Below are 18,440 nucleotides of genomic sequence, written 5' to 3'. Positions count from 1 at the left end.
AGGCCTCTCATGGTCCTTGCAGTTCTGTCCAGGGACTTGGCTCCCTACTACCCTGGTTCTGAGTCTCAGGACTGAATAGCTGTAAAGCCACAACACCCAGCACAGTGAGAGTCAACAACCCAAGAACACATCACACAGTGATAGGACTGAGGTTCATGGAAGACATACTGGTCTTTAAGATGCTCTCAGGGAAGCTGGTTTCTACAGCTTTACCATAGGATGGTATTTTGTCTCCTGCTGGCAACAAGATAGGAATGCTCATGTGGCTGCCTTCTTGGAGTCCGTGTCTCCAGGACCTGTGTTGTGTGACCTCATCAAGTAAATAAAGGTATTTTCTAGATTAAGACACAAACTTTACTGACATTAATCTTGGAGGAAAGGTGGCACCAAAATCCCTTCTAACAAAGGAGTCGAGTGCCAGAGCTGGGCCACTGGTCCAGCAAGGGAAGGAAGCAACAGGCTCAGGGAATCAGCATCTTTACTGGCTGTCTGCATATGGTATTCATGGTCTATGCTGGCTGAGCAGAGGGGAAAGAAGCCAATGCTTCCTGTGCCTAAAGAATGCTGAGATGCATGGAGGGAAAACAGCTTCAGGTCACAGAAAGCAAAGCAAGAAACCAGCTGTAAACAGGATGGATACAATCAGGTCATGGTAATAAACCAGGGCATCCAGGGAGGTTAACCACACAGTGTGCCCTGCAAGGAGGTCCATTTCCATGGGCAGTGAGGACACGAATCAGTGCCAGGAAGAACAGAACACACACACTAGTGGCAATGGAAGGCAATGATACAGACCCTGTCCTCCAGAAATACTGTATTTAGATAAGGGTCAAGCAACACATACAACACAACTTAATAGGAGCATAGGAGGATGGGGTTTGGAGAGATGGCTCAGTGGTTAAGAGCACTTGCTATTCTTCCAGAGGACCTAGCTTTAGTTCCCAGCACCCACATGGTGGCTCAAAACCACCTATAACTCCGGTGCCAGGGGATCCAACAGCCTCTTCTGATTTCAGTGGGCACCAGACACACACGCAGTGCACATACATACACGCAGGCAAAATACTCATACACACATCTTAAAAAACAACAACAAACCATCAGCAGCTCAGGGAAACAGCACACACCCAGCAGCGTTTCCCGTACAGCAGGTCTCATACATGCTTACCACTCACTAACCTCTACAGGCTGAAAATGAACAGCATGGGCTACGGCCACCTCCTCAATGTTTATGGTGCCCCATGAAACAGTTTGGAGAACAAAAAACAATATGTGCACTCAAAACCTTTAGCATTTCTGATTACTTAATTTCAAAGTTTTGACTATCTATTTCTAAAAACCAAGGTAACCCTGCTATACAATGCCTCAGAAAAACACAAAGTTCTAAATAGGGACAGATGATCAATGGCACTATTCTGTATGCTCCCCAAAGGATTCCCAATCTGTTCCCACAGTCACTGCACTGTGGATGGTGTTGGGGTGGGGCCAGGCAGAAGAATAAACATGGTCTCCCCGCTCTGTAGTGCTTGCCGTCAGGAAAGAGGAGCAGCCATGCAGACAGGGTTTTAGCCATGTGCTCACTTGATCAGGTAAGGCTGTATTAAAAGAAAATCAGCTGGAGGAACCATGGCTTCTCTCTGACTCTCCTTTCTTTCTCCCAGCATTCAGTTCTGTCTTTTCTGCCTACCTAAGTTTTGCCCTATCAGGAGCGCAAAGCAGTTTCTTTATTACCTGATGAAAGCTACACAAAGACAGAAGGACCTCCTACACCAAGTCAGGACTGACTTGGAAAATGTGGAGACAGCCTAAGCCCAGCACCCACTCCAGCGCTTGACTCAGCTGGACAGTCCAACACCATTTCTGTAGCCACTAGGGACCGGAGTTTTAGAAGGTCCAAGCCACTGTACTCCAGCTGGTGACAGACAAGCTCAGTAAGAAGGAAGAGGCCTTGAGGGACAGCTCTGAATGGCAAAATGAGTGGAAACAAAGTATGTCACACCTCTTCAGGTGAGGGTCTCCCTATGTTGGCAACGTGCCCAATTGTTGGGTTATCCCAACACAGGAGTCCTAAGGTCTTTCCTCACTTGCATTCTAAATAATAGCATCCGTCTACAGCTGGGGTAAGAGACAAGTGTGGCCCCAAACACAGTAAGCTGTGACCTCAAATTTCTGTGACCTCAAGAACCCAAAGCAAATACAGTTTGTCTATGAAATATACTTTTCCCCAAAGTTGAAAAATTAAAGCCACAATCATATAAAATAATTGGAATTAAATAAAACAGGCAACCTCACCCTATCTGATAGTTTAGTCTAGAGATCACTTCAGGAGTCCTAGATCCAAGCAGAAATTCAGGGCTTAACTAAATGGAGGTTAAGGAATCAAAGATGCTGCTTTGGCAGAGAGACCAAATGACATAAATAACTCACAATACATACTGGGTCGTGCAGACGGGAGAGCAGGAATGGGTAACAGGGAGGCGCTAACAACTGGAGCCTCTAGCTGATGGCTGACGGGGCAGTGCCATTAAGCAGTCAACAGCCACACCAAGCACTGTCGTCCACAGTGCACTCCAGGAAGTGACCACCTCACCGTGTAAACAAGTGAAACTGTGGGATGGCAAAACCTTCCAACAGGTCACTGCTAGACCACCTGCTTCTACAGGCTCTTTCTGAATGTTTTCTACACTGTCTTGGACATGTTTCTTAAGTACAACTCCTAACCCTCACCAGGTGAGGGCAGCTGTGGGAAATTCACCCTTAAGTCATACTTAATGCCAAAAAGTTGTAATTTCAACTGAAGACCAAAGAAAGGTAAGGGTACTAGAGGTGGAGACTTGGTATTTAACCTAACAGCTTCCTCCTGCATGTCTACCTGAGAAAGAGACAGGCAATGAGAGGAAGGCACACAGAATGGGAAAAGTGCAGACTGCGTGTCCATAGGTGGCAGTCATGCGTCTGCAGCATCTTACAGAATGGAGAACTAACAGGAAGTCTAGCCCAGATTCAGGACCAGAGTTGTTCCAGGAAAATCAACTGTTTCCTGAGGGAGCAGCAGTCTTACAGCAAGCACTGTGGATGCCAAGCATAGCAAACTTCAGCTATTCAAAACACACAGGGACACCTGAACAAAGACATAGACTGAAAATATAAAGCATGGCTATGAAATTTTTAAAAGACCTAAGTAAAGGCAGACAGGTATTTGTGTGTGGGGGTTGGAAACTGCTGGGATAGCAACTCTGAGCTGCCCATCACCAGACTCGGAGCCAGGAGCTGATGCAGGATGGGTCCTTTGGTCTCCATCCCACCAGCCTGGTTGGTTCTGTTGTGACACTTTTTGTAAAATGAGCAATGTTTGAAAGGTGAAGAGATGCTTCAAGATGTCTGCATAGCCAAAGCTCAAGGAAAAGATGCTCATGTGTGTAAGATGCTCCCTGGTCCAAGGAGAAGAGAATTATTAACACCAGGCTTGCTAGGCAGCCGGAGAGGAAAGATCGAGTACTGAGGTTGCCAAGGGCAAAGAGAAGCAAGAACCTGAAGCACCATGACGAACTGGGAACTGGCACAGGACACTAGGAAGGCTGTTGGCTGGAGCTGATGTTAGATGTTATATCCAACTCTCCACTTAACACTCCACCCCACATATCTACCCACTAATAATAAAATTCTAGAAAGAGCAAATCTCTAGGGCAGGAAAGTGAAAGGACTTTCCTTCCAGAAAGCCAGATGGTGATAGGATCATGAATTTACAAAAACTTTCTGAACTGCAAAATGGAAAAATTTTATGGCAAGTAAAATGTTACAGTATATTAATTTTTAAAAACTTTAAAAAAATCTTCCTGAAAAATCATTACTAGATCAAAACTATAAAATATCAGTAATTCTGTTTAGAATAATCCCCTTGTCTACCAAATGCATTCTAGGCAGGGTAAGCTGTGCAGCAGGCTCTTGCACACTATCATGGTGCTGTCACTGAGAAGGAACCCTCCACATCATGAGATTGGGTGTCAGTAGGGAGAGGTGGGGAGATGGTACAGGTAGGAGACATGCTCTGGGTATTCTGTACACGAAGAGTTTAAATCTCTGGTGCTTGTTTTACTTGGGGAAGGGCAACACCCACATCTGTGCCGTCTCTGCACTGCCCTGGCCAAGCACCAATGGCAGGCTGGGCCGCTAGAGTAGGTGCAGATCTGATACTTCCACTTGCTGTGACAGACAAGCAGGACAGGAATTCAGAATTCTTACACATTAAAAGGTCAGTCAGGACCGCGAGGGGTGCACCCACACACTGAGACAATGGGGATGTTCTATCGGGAACTCACCAAGGCCACCAAAAGATCACATAATCCAATAAAAAAAAATGGAGTACAGATCTAAACAGAGAACTCTCAGCAGAGGAATCTAAAATGGCTGAAAGACACTTAAGGAAATGTTCAACATCCTTAGTCATCAGGGAAATGCAAATCAAACAACTCTGAGATTCCATCTTACAGATAGCCGGGCAATGGTGGTGCAGGCCTTTAATCCCAGCACTCAGGAGGCAGAGGCAGGCGGATCTCTGTGAGTTCGAGACCAGCCTGGTCTACAGAGCTAGTTCCAGGACAGGCTCCAAAGCCACAGAGAAACCCTGTCTCGAAAAAAACAAAAAACAAAAAACAAAACAAAAAAAAAGAATGGCCAAGATAAAAAAAAAAAAAAAAAAAAAAAAAAAGGCCAAAAAAAAAAAAAAAAAAAAAAAAAAAAAAAAAAAAAAAAAATGGCAAAAAAAAAAAAAAAAAAAAAAAAAAAAAAAAAAAAAAAAAACACTGATGACAACTTATGCTGGAGAGGTTGTGGGGAAAAGGGAGCACTCCTGCATTGCTGGTGGGAATGCAAGCTGGTACAACCCCTTTAGATGTCAGTGCGGCAATTTCTCAGAAAATTAGGAAACACCCTTCCTCAAGACCCAGTAATACCACTTTGGGGTATATATCCAAAGGATGCTCAATCGTGTTACAAGGACATGTGCTCAACTATGTTCATAGCAGCTTTGTTGTTAGCCAGAACCTTGAAACAACCTAAATGCCCTTGGACCGAAGAATGGATAAGAAAAATGTGGTACATTTACACAATGGAGTACTACACAGCAGAAAAAAATAAACGACGCCTCGAATTTTGCAGGAAAATGAATGGAGCTAGAAAACATTATTTTGAGTGAGGTAACCCAGACACAGAAAGACAATTATCACATGTACTCACTCATAGGTGGTTTTTAAACATAAAGTGAAGAAAGCCAGCCTACAAACCACAATCCCAGAGAACTTAGACAACAATAAGGACACTAACAGAGACCCATAGATCTAATCTACATGGGAAGAAGAAAGTAGAAAAAGACAAGATCTTCTGAGTAAATTGGGAGCATGGGGACCTTGGGAGAGGACTGACGGGAGAGGGGAGAGGCAGGGAGGGGAGCAGAGAAAAAAAATGTAGAGCTCAATAAAAAATGTATAATGAAAAAAATAAAAGGTGATATTGTAAAACAGAAAGTTTGTAAGAATGTCCTACACTAAAACAGACTAAAGATACTAAACCTACCACCTCATCATGGACCAGATCCTCATTGACGGAGAAAGCAGTTTTGGAAAAAGAACATCACTAGAACAACAGGCACAAGTGGAACATGGGCACTGGTGTGCATTCCCTGAAGTAGGCTTGGGCTGCTGTGACTGGCTCTGCACAACAGTGTGTCTGTCTGTTTGTGCCAGCAAACAATTTATAGAAGGGAAGGCCATGATGGTCACAACTAGCTCAGATGGTTCGAGGGGAAAATATATTTTCAAATAGAGTTGAAAACAAGATCTGGGAAGCACTGCTAATTTGTTTGGATGGTCCAGAGAATCTTTTTTTGAAAAGCTTCCGAGACTGAGTGTGTTCAGTGTGGTCATCAACAGTCACATGGGGCTTACTTCACTCAACTAGAACCTCTGGGAGCACATCGCCCAGCTAGTTCTCACGGTGCCACATGGAGCCCTAGTCTATGAGCTTATCCTATGTGTCTCTTACTTCTCACAAAACTAAGTAAAATGCTTTGTAACATCATCTCAACACACACCTGTTTCTTGGGTCTGACAGCGAGGACAGAGGCAAGGACCTCAGAGGCATGTGGAGACAACAGGCTGCAGAGGACCAGCCACAGCCATCATGCATTTTCTGAGGTAAACAGAAAACTTACTTTGAAATCCATCAGGAAAGTGAGATTAGCATGAGGTCATAAAAGCAGCACTGCCGTGTGGAGTTGATTTAGTCACCACATACTAAAAACATGCAAAACCATACACAGTTCTTATCTGACAGGTAATTCTGTGGTCTTGAGAAGCAATGCACAGCGACCACAAAGCCATGCTGAGGGCGACAGCACATAGCATTCAGGGGCTGTACATGGCCCACACTCAGTGACAATGGCCAGACTTAGACTCCTCCAACAGGAATGATCAGTTTTGTTACCCTGTCAAGTAGAATCGTAACAGGCAAAACTGTTCTTTGTGACTGTCTTCTGTCCTGAGAGTCAGGCTGTGGAAGATGCTCTAGGATACAGGCCTGTCCCACCCACACCGCAAGCCTTTTCTAATTGGCAGGCAGGCAGCTTTCACAGGAAAAGAGCGTTCTTTTGGTGTTGCTGACTTAAAGGTTATCTAGTCACAGTGAGGCAGATTCACCCCTTATTGAAAACGCAGAGAACGTCCTGGCAATTAACAATTCCTATCACCTACAGCTGTCCTATGTGAGAAGGCTCAGAACTCGCCTTACAAATTGCTCTTTTGAAGATCAAATGGAAGCTGAACGTGTCTATGTGCACTATCCATGAGACCGTAATTTAATGGAATTTTTAGAGAAGGCTTTGCTAGCAGTGCTTGGATGACAGCCCCGGGGCGGAGGATTTGGGGAGCTTGGCCACTCTTCCCTTTGGAGCATCTTTTCTGCCTTTAATTGGCACCTCATTAGAAATTAATGAAAATGACATCCTCTGTTCTTCTTGCTCTAGGCATCGCATGCTACAAAAAGGCCCATCACAATTCATAACACATTCAATTTCTATAGCAATAGCTCTTAAGCATTATTTATGAGATGTGAATTTCTTGTCAGCAGTTAATAACCTGTACCGAATGGAAGGGGGATGGGCGAGAAAACTGCAAACATACACAGAGGAAGATTTTTCTACAGTGGAGAAGTGTTCTGTTTTGAGTTCAACTACTCTTGAGTCTTCGCATTCAGTAGTAAATATAAATACCCTCTAACACCTTCCAGGATGCTTAGCGTCTTCCCAACACGCCATGTATCTTAAGGAAATCAACACAGAACCCACCTTTTCCATGAGGAATAAGCAAGCAGGCAGGAGGGAGGTACACAAAGCAGTTTGTCAAAGCGAGCCCAAGAGCTGTTCCTCTGCTGTCCTTCATCGTTTAAACAGTGGCAGGTGACTCAGTCATTTCTTTTTTCTGGGCTCCTGGTAAAAGCTCTCAGTTAACCAGAGTGAACTCCAGTGCTCTAGGAAGGCCTTTCTCTGAAGGGACTTTCATTTTGGAACTGGACAAGGGACTATATGCTGTTAGGTAACTGAGAAAGAATGAGGGTCTATGGTGAACCCTACTTAAGAGACACAGTCTTCTGGGCAATAGGTGAAGAGCTTGTGGCTTAACTGAGATACTTTGATGGTTCTGGCCACAGGAAAAGGCACAAGGCCATCTAATAACTATTTCTTTACTTTTTTTCAGCTAGGTGCTAAGATCTTTGGGGAAAAAGCGTTTTGCATCAAATCTGCAGGGCAAATGCAGAGCCCTGGAGCTTCCAGCTTCCAAACTACTTTGAGAACTCTCCCTTGCTGCCTGAGGAGGAGCAGAAGCATTAGCCACCGCCAGAGGTAAGGCAGCAAGCGCTGGCAATCCAACTGCTGTATCTGTCTCAGCAAGTCCTGCATTCCACCAAAGACCCAGTCACTTCTGAGGAGGAAACAGGAACATTTCTACCATTCTAACTAGAAACAACCAGCCCAAATAATAAAGGAAATAGAAAAAAATGGCCAGGGACGCTTCTCAACACAGCTCACCTCAACACAGAAATAAGAATCTGCATATAGATCTTCCAGTATGGACTGAAGCCACTAGACCCCGAGAGTTCCTTAGCTCACCATGGAAGCCAGCCCTGCCTCACTGGAGCACACCATGGCTTCCGTGGACAGTGTCTGCTCCCGGCAACCCTAACTCTTCTCTTTATGCTTTTCCATGCACACCCCACAGCAGAACTGAGCGCCGCACCCCATCTCCCTGTCCCCAGAGCTGAACATACACAGAGAGAGAGAGAGAGAGAGAGAGAGAGAGAGAGAGAGAGAGAGAGAGAGAGAGAGAGCGCCAAACACAGACGGTTCATGCCAAAAATAACATCCGTTCCAACCTAAGGCTCACGAGAAATCAATCCATGCCCTGCTTCCCCACTTCCACAGCACAGAGGACAGACAATGTCCCCAAAAGTACAACTACACGTGGTACTACAAAATACAGGATGTCCAAAAAGTGAAGGGGAAGGGAAAGCCCACTTCCTGGAACAGGAGATGGAGAGTTCTCAGAGGCTAAAGTCAGGCTCAGAGTCTACCAGTTGACACCTCTGTTCCACAGACCAGTTCTTTTCAAATTTCAAAAGTTCTTTTCATGTTTCAAAGTTAGGAAATAAAAATAGGGGCATAAAATCTGTAAGTGTTCCTAAAATAATACAGCTAAAATTTTACCTTTGTGGCATGATATATTAGTCAAAAAGAAAAGTGGAATGTTGCCTCTGTTTTGTTCCAGTGTACAATACATATAGTTGAAAAATTATATCCATGTGCAGAGCCTTTAAAGTGGCTGCACTGGAGAATCAAGTCAAGGTGTTAACTCAGTGGATCAATGAGGGCTCCAGAGGAAGTACTTCTCATCAGACCATAACTGAAAAAGGAGAAAGTATCTGCTAATAAAGGCTCATCTAAGATGAGTTCAGTCTCTCAGTTTCAAGGGACACAGCACAGACTTGAGAGTCTGGTTAATTTCTAAAGTCACCAATGGAAAGGATGTGGAGTGTAGACCAGGGAGACAGTGGAAGCAGCAGCCATGTCTGAGACAGCATGGGATCAGGAAGGTGCCTGAGGAAGGGTGCTCACCACAGCGACAGGATCCCAGTTCCTGCTGCACCAGCTCCAGCTTGGTCTGACACTGGAAGCACCTACGCCGACTCTTCTGCTTCGACCTGCCGCTCTCCTCAGGCCGCTCAGTGCTCTCTAATAGTCTTGGCCGTTTCACAGGTGAAGCCTCGTTGTCAGACTGCGAATCTAACAAAACAACACATTTGGGAATGAGGATTAGTACCTGTCGGGGCAGACCAGACTGTCCAGAGTAGTGCCATGGACTCAACCACTGTAAGCATTGGGACAAGCACGTACCTCCCGACAAGCCAGCCTGAGTTCAGGGTGGCACAAGTTCAACAGAAAGCAACTCTATGTTGGATTTCTGGAACTAAATGTTTTCACAAGGAGAGCATTCCAGATAGAGATGGGACCCCACTTTACAACACCCCACTGCACAGAACCCCAGTGCTCACCTGCACTGACTATTTACCTATTCCTGGGTATTTACTCCTCCTCACGCAGGCATTTTATTTTTGTTCTGGAGTCAGGGTCTCCAGCCCAAGCTGGCCACAAATTTGCTATGTATTAGAGCAGTGGTTCCCAACCTTCCTAATGCTGCAATGCTTTATAATACAGTTCCTCAAGTTGTCGTGACCCTCAACCATCAAAATTATCTGTATTTCTGATACTGTTATGAATCATAATGTAAATGTCCAATATGCAGGATATCTGATATGTGACCCCTGTGGGGAGGTCAAAGGAGTCAGAAGTTATCACCCACAGATTGAGAACCTCTGTATTAGGAGATGGCCTTTGATCCTCTTGGTCCTGTATCCCAAGGACAAAGATTATAAAGCTGGGAGACAAACCCAGGCCTCTGTGTGTGTCAGACAAGCACTTATGAACTTACATCCTTGCCCAAGACTGTTAACTTTTTTTTTTTAAGACCTTATTTTAAGCTGGGGTGGGGGAGGTGAAGGACAGGGAGGGGTAGCACACACTTTTAATCCCAGCACTCAGGAGGCCATAGCAGGTGGATCTCTGAGTTCAAGGCCAGTCTAGTCTATAAAGCAAGTTATGAGACAACCAAGGACACATAAAGAAACCCAGTTTCAAAATAATAACAACAACAACAACAACAACAAAGATTTCATTTTTAATTACGGGGATGGGATATACAAGAGTATGGGTGCTCATGAAGGTCAGAACAGTGCCAGAGTCCCCAGCGATGGAGTTACAGGTGGTTGGGAACAACTGATGTGGGTGCTGGGAACTGAATGCAGGTGTGTAGCAAGAACAGTGTTCAACACTTAACCACTGAGTCATCTCTCCAGACCCAAGACTATAATTCTTCAAAAACAAATAAACAATAAAAAAACTAGAAATACCAGACTATACTTGCTTTCCTTGTTTCAAGTGCTCAGTGTAATTCTACACTCCCAAACGACCTTTTATGGGTGACTGAAAACTAGTTCTTCAGTAACAAACACACATGCCAGGTTCTGGTATTGATATATGCCGTACTTGACAGACGGGAGTTCTGCTTGTTCATGAGCAATGTCTCTGGGAGGGGCTATCGAGGAAGAATTTGGCACCACAGACCAATGACAGCGCTAGGAAGATATGATGAACAACAATTTTATCCTGATGTAACCCTCAGAAAATAACTAAAACGTAGCGAGGTTTAAATAACTCCTGTCCACGGCTCAGGCTAGCTGGTCAGAAGTCACTCTGAGGTACATACTTGTTCCAGTGTAAGCAGGACAATCAGGGAAGGGACACTGGCCATCTTGCTCACACATGGGGCTCCTATACCCACAATGGCCACCACTGCTTCCTGGGAAGGCAGCTCTCTGGCCACAGCTCCAGGGTAGTTTTGTGCTATCACCAAATCTCACCTACCAGATTTACTTGCTGTGCTCAAAACCAGTCACCGCATCCAGCCTAGACCATCAGGAAGCCCTGGACCATCCCCCTGATCACGTCCTCTCTTTAAACCACTACCAACCCTCCCCAAGAAGAGGTTAAGTGCTTATTAAGAACCGTAAAAGGTACTGCCTCTCTATCCTTCCAACCTCTCTCCAACCATGCCCTGCTTTCTCCCTCAGTTCCACCTACATGCACCTCCAGACTGTCTTTTAGTTCCTTTCCGTTCCCCCTGCACAGCACTGCTCATCCAGGGCTACAAAGAACCCTTTAAGTCTCTGCTTCACAGGACATGTCAATTAAGTCTTGTTCCTGGATCATCATGTGTGGGTCACCCTGTTCCCCATCCGCACTATCCTCTCTTTTCCTCATTTCTCCTGGGAGGGTGAGTCTTGCTAATCTGACCAGATAATCAGGGATTAGTAAGGAGATGTCTGTGAGGCAGCTCTGAGACTTCTGCTGACAGCTCCACTAGTTTTCAAACTCTAAAGAGACTGGGTGGGAAGTGGTACAACTGTGGAAGACAGGGCCTGACTGAGGAAGGAAGTCATTGGGGTGTGTGCCCCATGGGGGACCAGCTTGCCCTGGACCCTTTCTGTGTGTCAGGATGTGAGCTGTTCCAGTTGCCCTCCCTTGGGCAATGGACTGAAACCATGAGCAAACTAAACCTAAGAATCTTGCCTGCTGGATGTCTGTCACAGGAATGAAAATCAAACATCCCTTCACTCTTCTGGGGGGAGGGCATGTTCACCAGCTTACTGATTGATGCCTCCCATTGCTACACCAAGCACTGGCTGGATGAGCAAATCCTCTCCCAGGCAGTACCTGTTTTCTATCTGAGGGGCTGTAGCAGGGGGATATAATGGCACAGGCTATCTCTGTGCCTTTCCCTAGCCCACTCTGTGTGGAGTGTAGGCTGAGCTTCATGGTTCCAACAGCAACAGGAGGACAGTGTGCCCACAGCGCCAGCCCCTGCGGCCCAGTACAGCAGTGTACAGATGCACTGCACCAGTCTTCACAAGTACAAGCTTCATTGCCCATCTCATTCAGTTCTTCAGTCCTGTACGACATTTCCCCCACCACAAACCAACTAAAGAAGTCCTCCCAAGTAAACAATGGGAAGTGCGGATCAGTCTATTTCCTAGCTGTGCTGAGAGCAGCTGTCCAGACCCAGTTAGTGTGGTTCTAAGGCCACTACACAGGCAAGGCCCCCTCCTTCTGCCTCCACAAGAGGAACAAGCAACAATTTAAATGTAAATAGTTACAAAGCAGCCAGCCAAAAAGCATTCACCTTGCATGAGCCACACTGCTCTCCTGGGGATCCTTTTCCACAAAAACAGCACTGTTTGTGATAACAACTCTATAACCTGGCAAAACCCTGTACTGCAGGTCCTCTTTGAAGTATTTTTTTTTTAAAGTTTCTTAACTTGGGATGATAGGTGTGGTCCACACAAAATGGAAGTAAGTTGAAAACATCTATATTTTAAAATAATTTGGGGGAGGGAGGAAGTGGAGGGAAGAGTGTGTGTCGCCCACACCACGTATGTGGAACTCTCTGAGGGTTTCAGATTTTATGGAACTAGAGCTACAGGTAGCTGTAACCCCGCTGGTGAGGGAACTAAACTAACATGAGGAAGAGTGGAATGAAGGTCCCCAAACTGCATGCTACACGCTGCCATCCAGGCGGTTGAGTTTTATGTCACTTCTTGGTGAAGCAAGTCATTCTCTGACATTTTCACACAGGTCAACTTGGTGTTTTAATTAGAAGCTAATGAAATAAACAGGAGTCTATAGGCTCAGCATCATGCCCATGGAAGAATTTTACATCACCTCTGCTAATTATTTAATGAAACATTGTGCCTGGGGTAAGTTGCCTAAGTAAGAGAAACAGATGTCTAGTGTAGAGATTCTAATTACATAATAATGAACTAAGTAATTCAACTATTCAATTATAAATTTTAAGTCAGTTAGAAAAAGGCTACCAGAAAAGACCCAACATGAGCTAACACTAAAGGAACCATCTACTGTTTACCTGGAATCAACTTTGATTATTTGCCATTTGCTTCTAACTTCAGTTCCTCTAACGTGAAACATTTTCAGTTTTAGGAACAATGGCAGAAACCATCTAATTCATCTATTTGCATATGCTGAACTTGGGCAGTAAGGGTTAAATGTGGAGAGAAAGGCGAACAGAAATAACTCTCACACTCAGCTTTCACTGTCAGAGGAAACTTGCCCTAGAAAGGAGCATGCTCATTAGCAGCAGGAGGAGCTGCAGTGACAAGCTAGCCGCAGTCCCACCCCAGGAGTTAAGAGTGACTTCTAATTAAGGTCCTTCATAAAGAGCCAACAAAGCAGATTTTCTCCCCAGAGTGCTTCCTCTTGAGAACTACTCTAGGCTGGGTATATTCACACAGGCTGCTGTAGCCCATGCCAGGTCCACTGCTCTTGTAGACCCCATTCTCAGTCAGCATTTAACAAAGACACCACGTGAGAGTTTCTAAGGAACATTTCACCTGTTTTACCTCCTTCCAATTTTTTGGTCTGAAGTCAGCCACTACTCAATGTGTGACAGAGGAAACAAGTACCGTGTTTTAAAAACAAATGTCTACAGAAAGAAATCCCCCTAATTGGACTTCGCTAGCCAAGTGTAGACAGTAGCTAGCACCGAGTCTTTCAACTCAGGAATACATTTACAATGAAAGCCTGACGGCAACAAACAGGGATGCTGCTTCTCAAACTGTTTTGTCTCTGACAGAGATCCACGTTTGTTCCTTACTGTCACTGTTCTTGTCTTTATTACTCATGTTCTCTCCTGAAAATTTCCAAATGAACTGTGTCAGGCCTGTCAAAACTGCATCCCAGCTCTCTTACTCTCCTGGCGCTATGCAGCTGCCAGCTCACACCCACCCCAGGCTGCTAAAAGTAGCTGTGGCCTGCTGACATCTCAGGCAGACTCTCACCCTCTGCTCCAGTCAGTCTGCAACACAGAACCCCAGAGCCAGAGACAAAGAGCAACAAAGAAGAAAGCCCCCCGAACCTCTCCGCCTACACCTTGCACATGGCTAAGAAAGAGAGGAGCCCATTTAATCTCAGGCTCTGTGGCAGCTTTTGAGGTACTCAATCAATTTTTTAGCACCTATCACGGTCTCTTGACAGACTGACATTTATGATCCCAACAGCCTGTGCAAACATCAGTAACAGCAATAATTAATGAACCCTCACACATCACTGCTGTCTTTCCTTCCACCATTTAAAGGTGCTTAAGCTGCTACAACCTCTGTCCACGAAAACCACCACCCTCCCTGGAATACTGATAAAAGACTTGGAAAAGGATTGTTCTACAGGTTTCTCCCTATGCTTTGTCTTTGGAGCATGTGTAGGGATTGGATTCACCTTCTCCTGGCATTTTACTCTGTGGACCACAAAAACTTCAAGACTGAATTCCCTTATTACCCATTACTTGGTTCAAATGGGATAGTCCCTTCACTATATTTCTAATGACCCTAGAATTTCAGAGTAACAAGTTAAAATCATCAACAGCAACAACAAAACACTGCTCAGAGAGAGAAAGAAGATTGTAGAGGCTGATGATGAAAATCTTGTAAAAAAATGCTTTCATTTCTTAAGGAGACAAATTGAACTTAAATACAACTAGATGTCAGTCCTAGATCATAACCACTTAACAGTCAACTGTTCACAGCCTGCTAGGCAGCACAATTTTTAGTCATGAAACCCACCCACCTTCCATTCTCACTCCTTACTTCAACCTGTTTTCTCTATCTTCTATAATCTTAGGTACACAGGGTGGGCTCACTGGACCTCTATGTCCAGATTCCTCTCCTTGCGGGTAACAGAAGATGGGGAAATTAGGTGGGGTAGCATCAGCATACTCCAGAAAATGCACCAAGCTTTGAGGGTCCCACTCAGTATGGTCAAAGACTAAAGCACACAGAAATCTTCTAGGGTAAATGCTTTCATCTGACTGTCCACACGGCAGCAATGTGAAAGGTGCTTCTAACAAATGCTTTATTATAATAACACCACTGAACCCAGGGTCCTTGAGCCTACTAGAAAGCACTCTGTTGTTTTTATACTGTAAAAACTTCTCTTGATTAAAAGACATTATTTCTAGTAGCAGAACACAGATTTTTTTAATCTTTGCTAGTTTTCCTGTGGAATGTGCCACACCACAATTCATTCTGTTTATGAACCTATATAGGAAACAATCATTTAATTTTTAAGAAAGATTTTTAATTGCACACTTCTCTAATTCATATTCAAAATGAAAACTAAAAGAAACTCAGCAGGCACCCATCAAGCCCACACAGAGCACCCAAAGGGGGGGCACCCTGGGACCCGCCCAGGTCACACACTGAACATGGGGTAAGATCATCTATGCCTTGGCGAGGATGAATGTCTGACAGCATCTATAAGGTGGCCTCACACTAGAACTACTTACTCCTTCATGGCCATATTCCCTGGGATTAATGCTTACCCAGAACCAGGCCAATCATTCTAAGTACTCCCTGTTACCTGGCCTGTGGAAGACTGAGTTTCCTCCTGAGCTACCTGTGATACTCTTTCTAATGGCCATTAAAACATGCTATTAAAAAAAAAAAAAACTAAGAAAATGCTTAAATTAAAAACACAAGTGAAAAGCATAACAAAATTCATTCTCAATAATCACAATTTCATTTAGTAATACTCCCAGTTTATCTGAGTTGTGTTTATTGAGTTGTGAGATCAGGCCTCTAGATTAACAACCACTCTGTGCAGGCTATGACAGTAGTCAACAAGTGCCTAATCAATCAATGAATCTCAATCTCTCGCCTCTCTCCTCCCTCCCCCGTCACCTAGAAAGGGGTTATCACAAAAGCAGATGCTACACTTAGAGTGAGGGAGTTGATTAAAGGGAGAAAGGAAAGATCAGAAAAGGGCAGCTCCTGAGCTAAACCTTCAATATGATCAGAAAGGCTTTGGTTTCCATGCGTCATCCTGGCCACTTTCTGTTCTGCCCACCTAACGTACTATATCCATGGCGAGCTCTACAACTCATCTAGCTTCTCTTTATCCTAAGATCTAAGTGGACCATCTCGCCAATAGTGAAGAAAGGCACTTGCAGGGCATGGCTGAAGGGTTCTGCTTGGTTGTATGTTTGTAATGGAAAATAAAGGTGTTCGGTATCTTTACCCTTTGATTGGCGCCACCTAATTTAATCCCACTCCCATTCCACCCTGGGAGTTCAAGGCATCTCATTCAGTGTCAGTGATCAGCTCAGTTTCCCTTCTGTGATGTTTAACATATTAATCTGTCCACACACGCTTTCATCACCAATTTTTCTCTATCAAGAATCTTAGACCTTTTTACACAGTTATAAAACATAGCAAAATGTCATGTACTCTTTCTTCGCCCACCTTCCCCAGCCAGGCAACTCATGTAGATGTGTATCTTCAGACACAGCAATCACAGGTATCTTTCATGCTGCTTGTTGTTTTTCCTACAGAGTATCTCTGTGTTGTTTCAAGGATTAGTATCCCAGGCATGCACTAATTATTCCACATGCTTAGATTGCTATTTTAGAACCATGCCTACTTCCATTCCAAACCCTGGGTTTGCTGTCTTATTATTGCTCCATTTCTATACTTCGGTTACTTCAAGAATGCTCCAGACATGCACGCATGAACATGAATATATGAATCAAATCAAACTGTGTTACATGACACCCTGTGTTGGAAGGGAGGAAGACAGGAGAAAGAGAAGGAGGGAAGGGAAGAGGAGAAGAGAAGGACAAAAGGCGGTGGGAGGTGAGTCAGGGCGGGGATGGAGACATGAGCACTGGCTGCTTTTCCAGAAAACCATTCCCAGTACCTAACAGTGCCTCATAACTGTAACCACAGTACCTAGGGATCCAACATTTTCCACTCTCCTTGGGCACCAGGTACACAGCCCTACATGCAGTCAAAAAATCGATAATACATAAAATAATTTTTTCTTAAAAAATAAAGGATAAACTCAAGAGAGTTGTGCACAGTAGCCCAAGTTTAGAATCCCAGCATTTAGGAAGTGGAGGGCAAAAGGGAAGGGAAGAAAGGGGAAGGAAAAAGGCAGGAAACACCAAGAGAAAAAAAAAATCACTATATGTCGTCACATGCCTTCTAACTATTCCTTGACTACAAATCAGTGAGGAGGATGAAAATCCAGACCTGGATTCCTGACAAGCATAGCCTGGAATCTCTGCTCTGCTGTCTTCTCCAGCACTACCAAAACAGTAAGCTTTATATCTTTCATGTATACAAAAAATGGATACAGCCACACTTGTTTCCATGTAATTAAGTAGGGCGGACAACACTGTTTGCATTTAGTTTCTCAAGACATAAATGTAAGGGTTAAGCTTCCTAAAAATGTGGAGAAAATCTTCTATGCTCCAATCTCATTAAGTCTAGAGGTTTCCACAGAAGGGCCTCGAGTTTTCTGTTTTGAGATACTAGTTAACTCTGATAACTATAGCAACTTCCTCCTATTGCTGCCTAATATCTGAAGAGGATGAGAGAGTATAGACAGAATCACACGTCTTCAAAAGATTATACTCCAGGATCTTGGTCTCCAAAGCACCAATGACTTGCCCAGGTGTGAGCCTAAGCTGGTGTTTTTGTTTTTGTTTGTTTGCTTGTTTGTCAAGAAGACTGACAACCAATCGTTTATATAGAAACACTGACTGTGGAAGTGGGATGGGAAATGGATAAAGATAAATAAGACACTCCTCAAGTCTCAGAAGTTACTTTTTTAAAGTCACAGACACATTTATCCTTCTTTGGAGACCTTTTTAAATCTTCAATTATTTTACCTATTTGACTTACAGCAAGCTTCCAGGTAAGGTACAGTATCAGCCACACTGCTGGCTACCCTGGTGCTCAACACAGCAATAATGAAAGCAAGGAGTTGACTTCTGTAAAGGCAAGTTCCTCATAATGGTCACAAGAAACTGGCATCTAGGGGATATGTGCTACAGGTTTAATGAAAGGGAGAATATTTGAACGTTTTTATTTTGCTGTTTAAAGAAAATCAGCCTGAATGAATGACTGAGTGGATGCTAAAATTAAACAGCTAATTTGTTTTTAAATTATTTTTGTTTCCAATTTAGCATTGAGTTCAATTTAGTTCCTATATATCTAACCTATCACTTAGCTTCTTCTACCCAAAATTTGGTCTTCTACTCATTAGTGTCAGGGAAAATACTAAAGCCTATAAGTAATAATCTAGGTGCCACATTTTAACAACTTCTCAAGTGAGGTTATACTAGACCTAACTTCACATTCTCCCCCTGTGCCCAGAAAGACCACTGTAACCTTTTCTCAATCAGAGCAAGAGAAAACAGCCATTCAAT

The 18,440-nt window shown here is 44.1% G+C and overlaps 1 protein-coding gene across 1 annotated transcript in view; it reads right to left on the bottom strand.

Moving 5' to 3' along the window:
* Zfand3 (zinc finger AN1-type containing 3) overlaps positions 1–18,440 on the bottom strand; it is a 201,406-nt gene that overhangs the window by 13,861 nt on the left and 169,105 nt on the right. The window contains exon 5 of the mRNA XM_050138618.1: positions 9,164–9,331. Within this exon, the coding sequence (XP_049994575.1) occupies positions 9,164–9,331 (168 nt within the window). The remainder of the gene's footprint in view (positions 1–9,163; positions 9,332–18,440) is intronic.

The sequence above is a fragment of the Alexandromys fortis genome, unplaced genomic scaffold (genome assembly GCF_014885135.2).
Source record: "Alexandromys fortis isolate MF-2015 unplaced genomic scaffold, M_Fortis_MF-2015_v1.1 scaffold_9, whole genome shotgun sequence".
Classification (NCBI taxonomy): domain Eukaryota; kingdom Metazoa; phylum Chordata; class Mammalia; order Rodentia; family Cricetidae; genus Alexandromys; species Alexandromys fortis.
The sequence above is the reverse complement of the archived record's forward strand: the minus strand, read 5'-3'. Positions and strand labels throughout refer to the sequence as shown.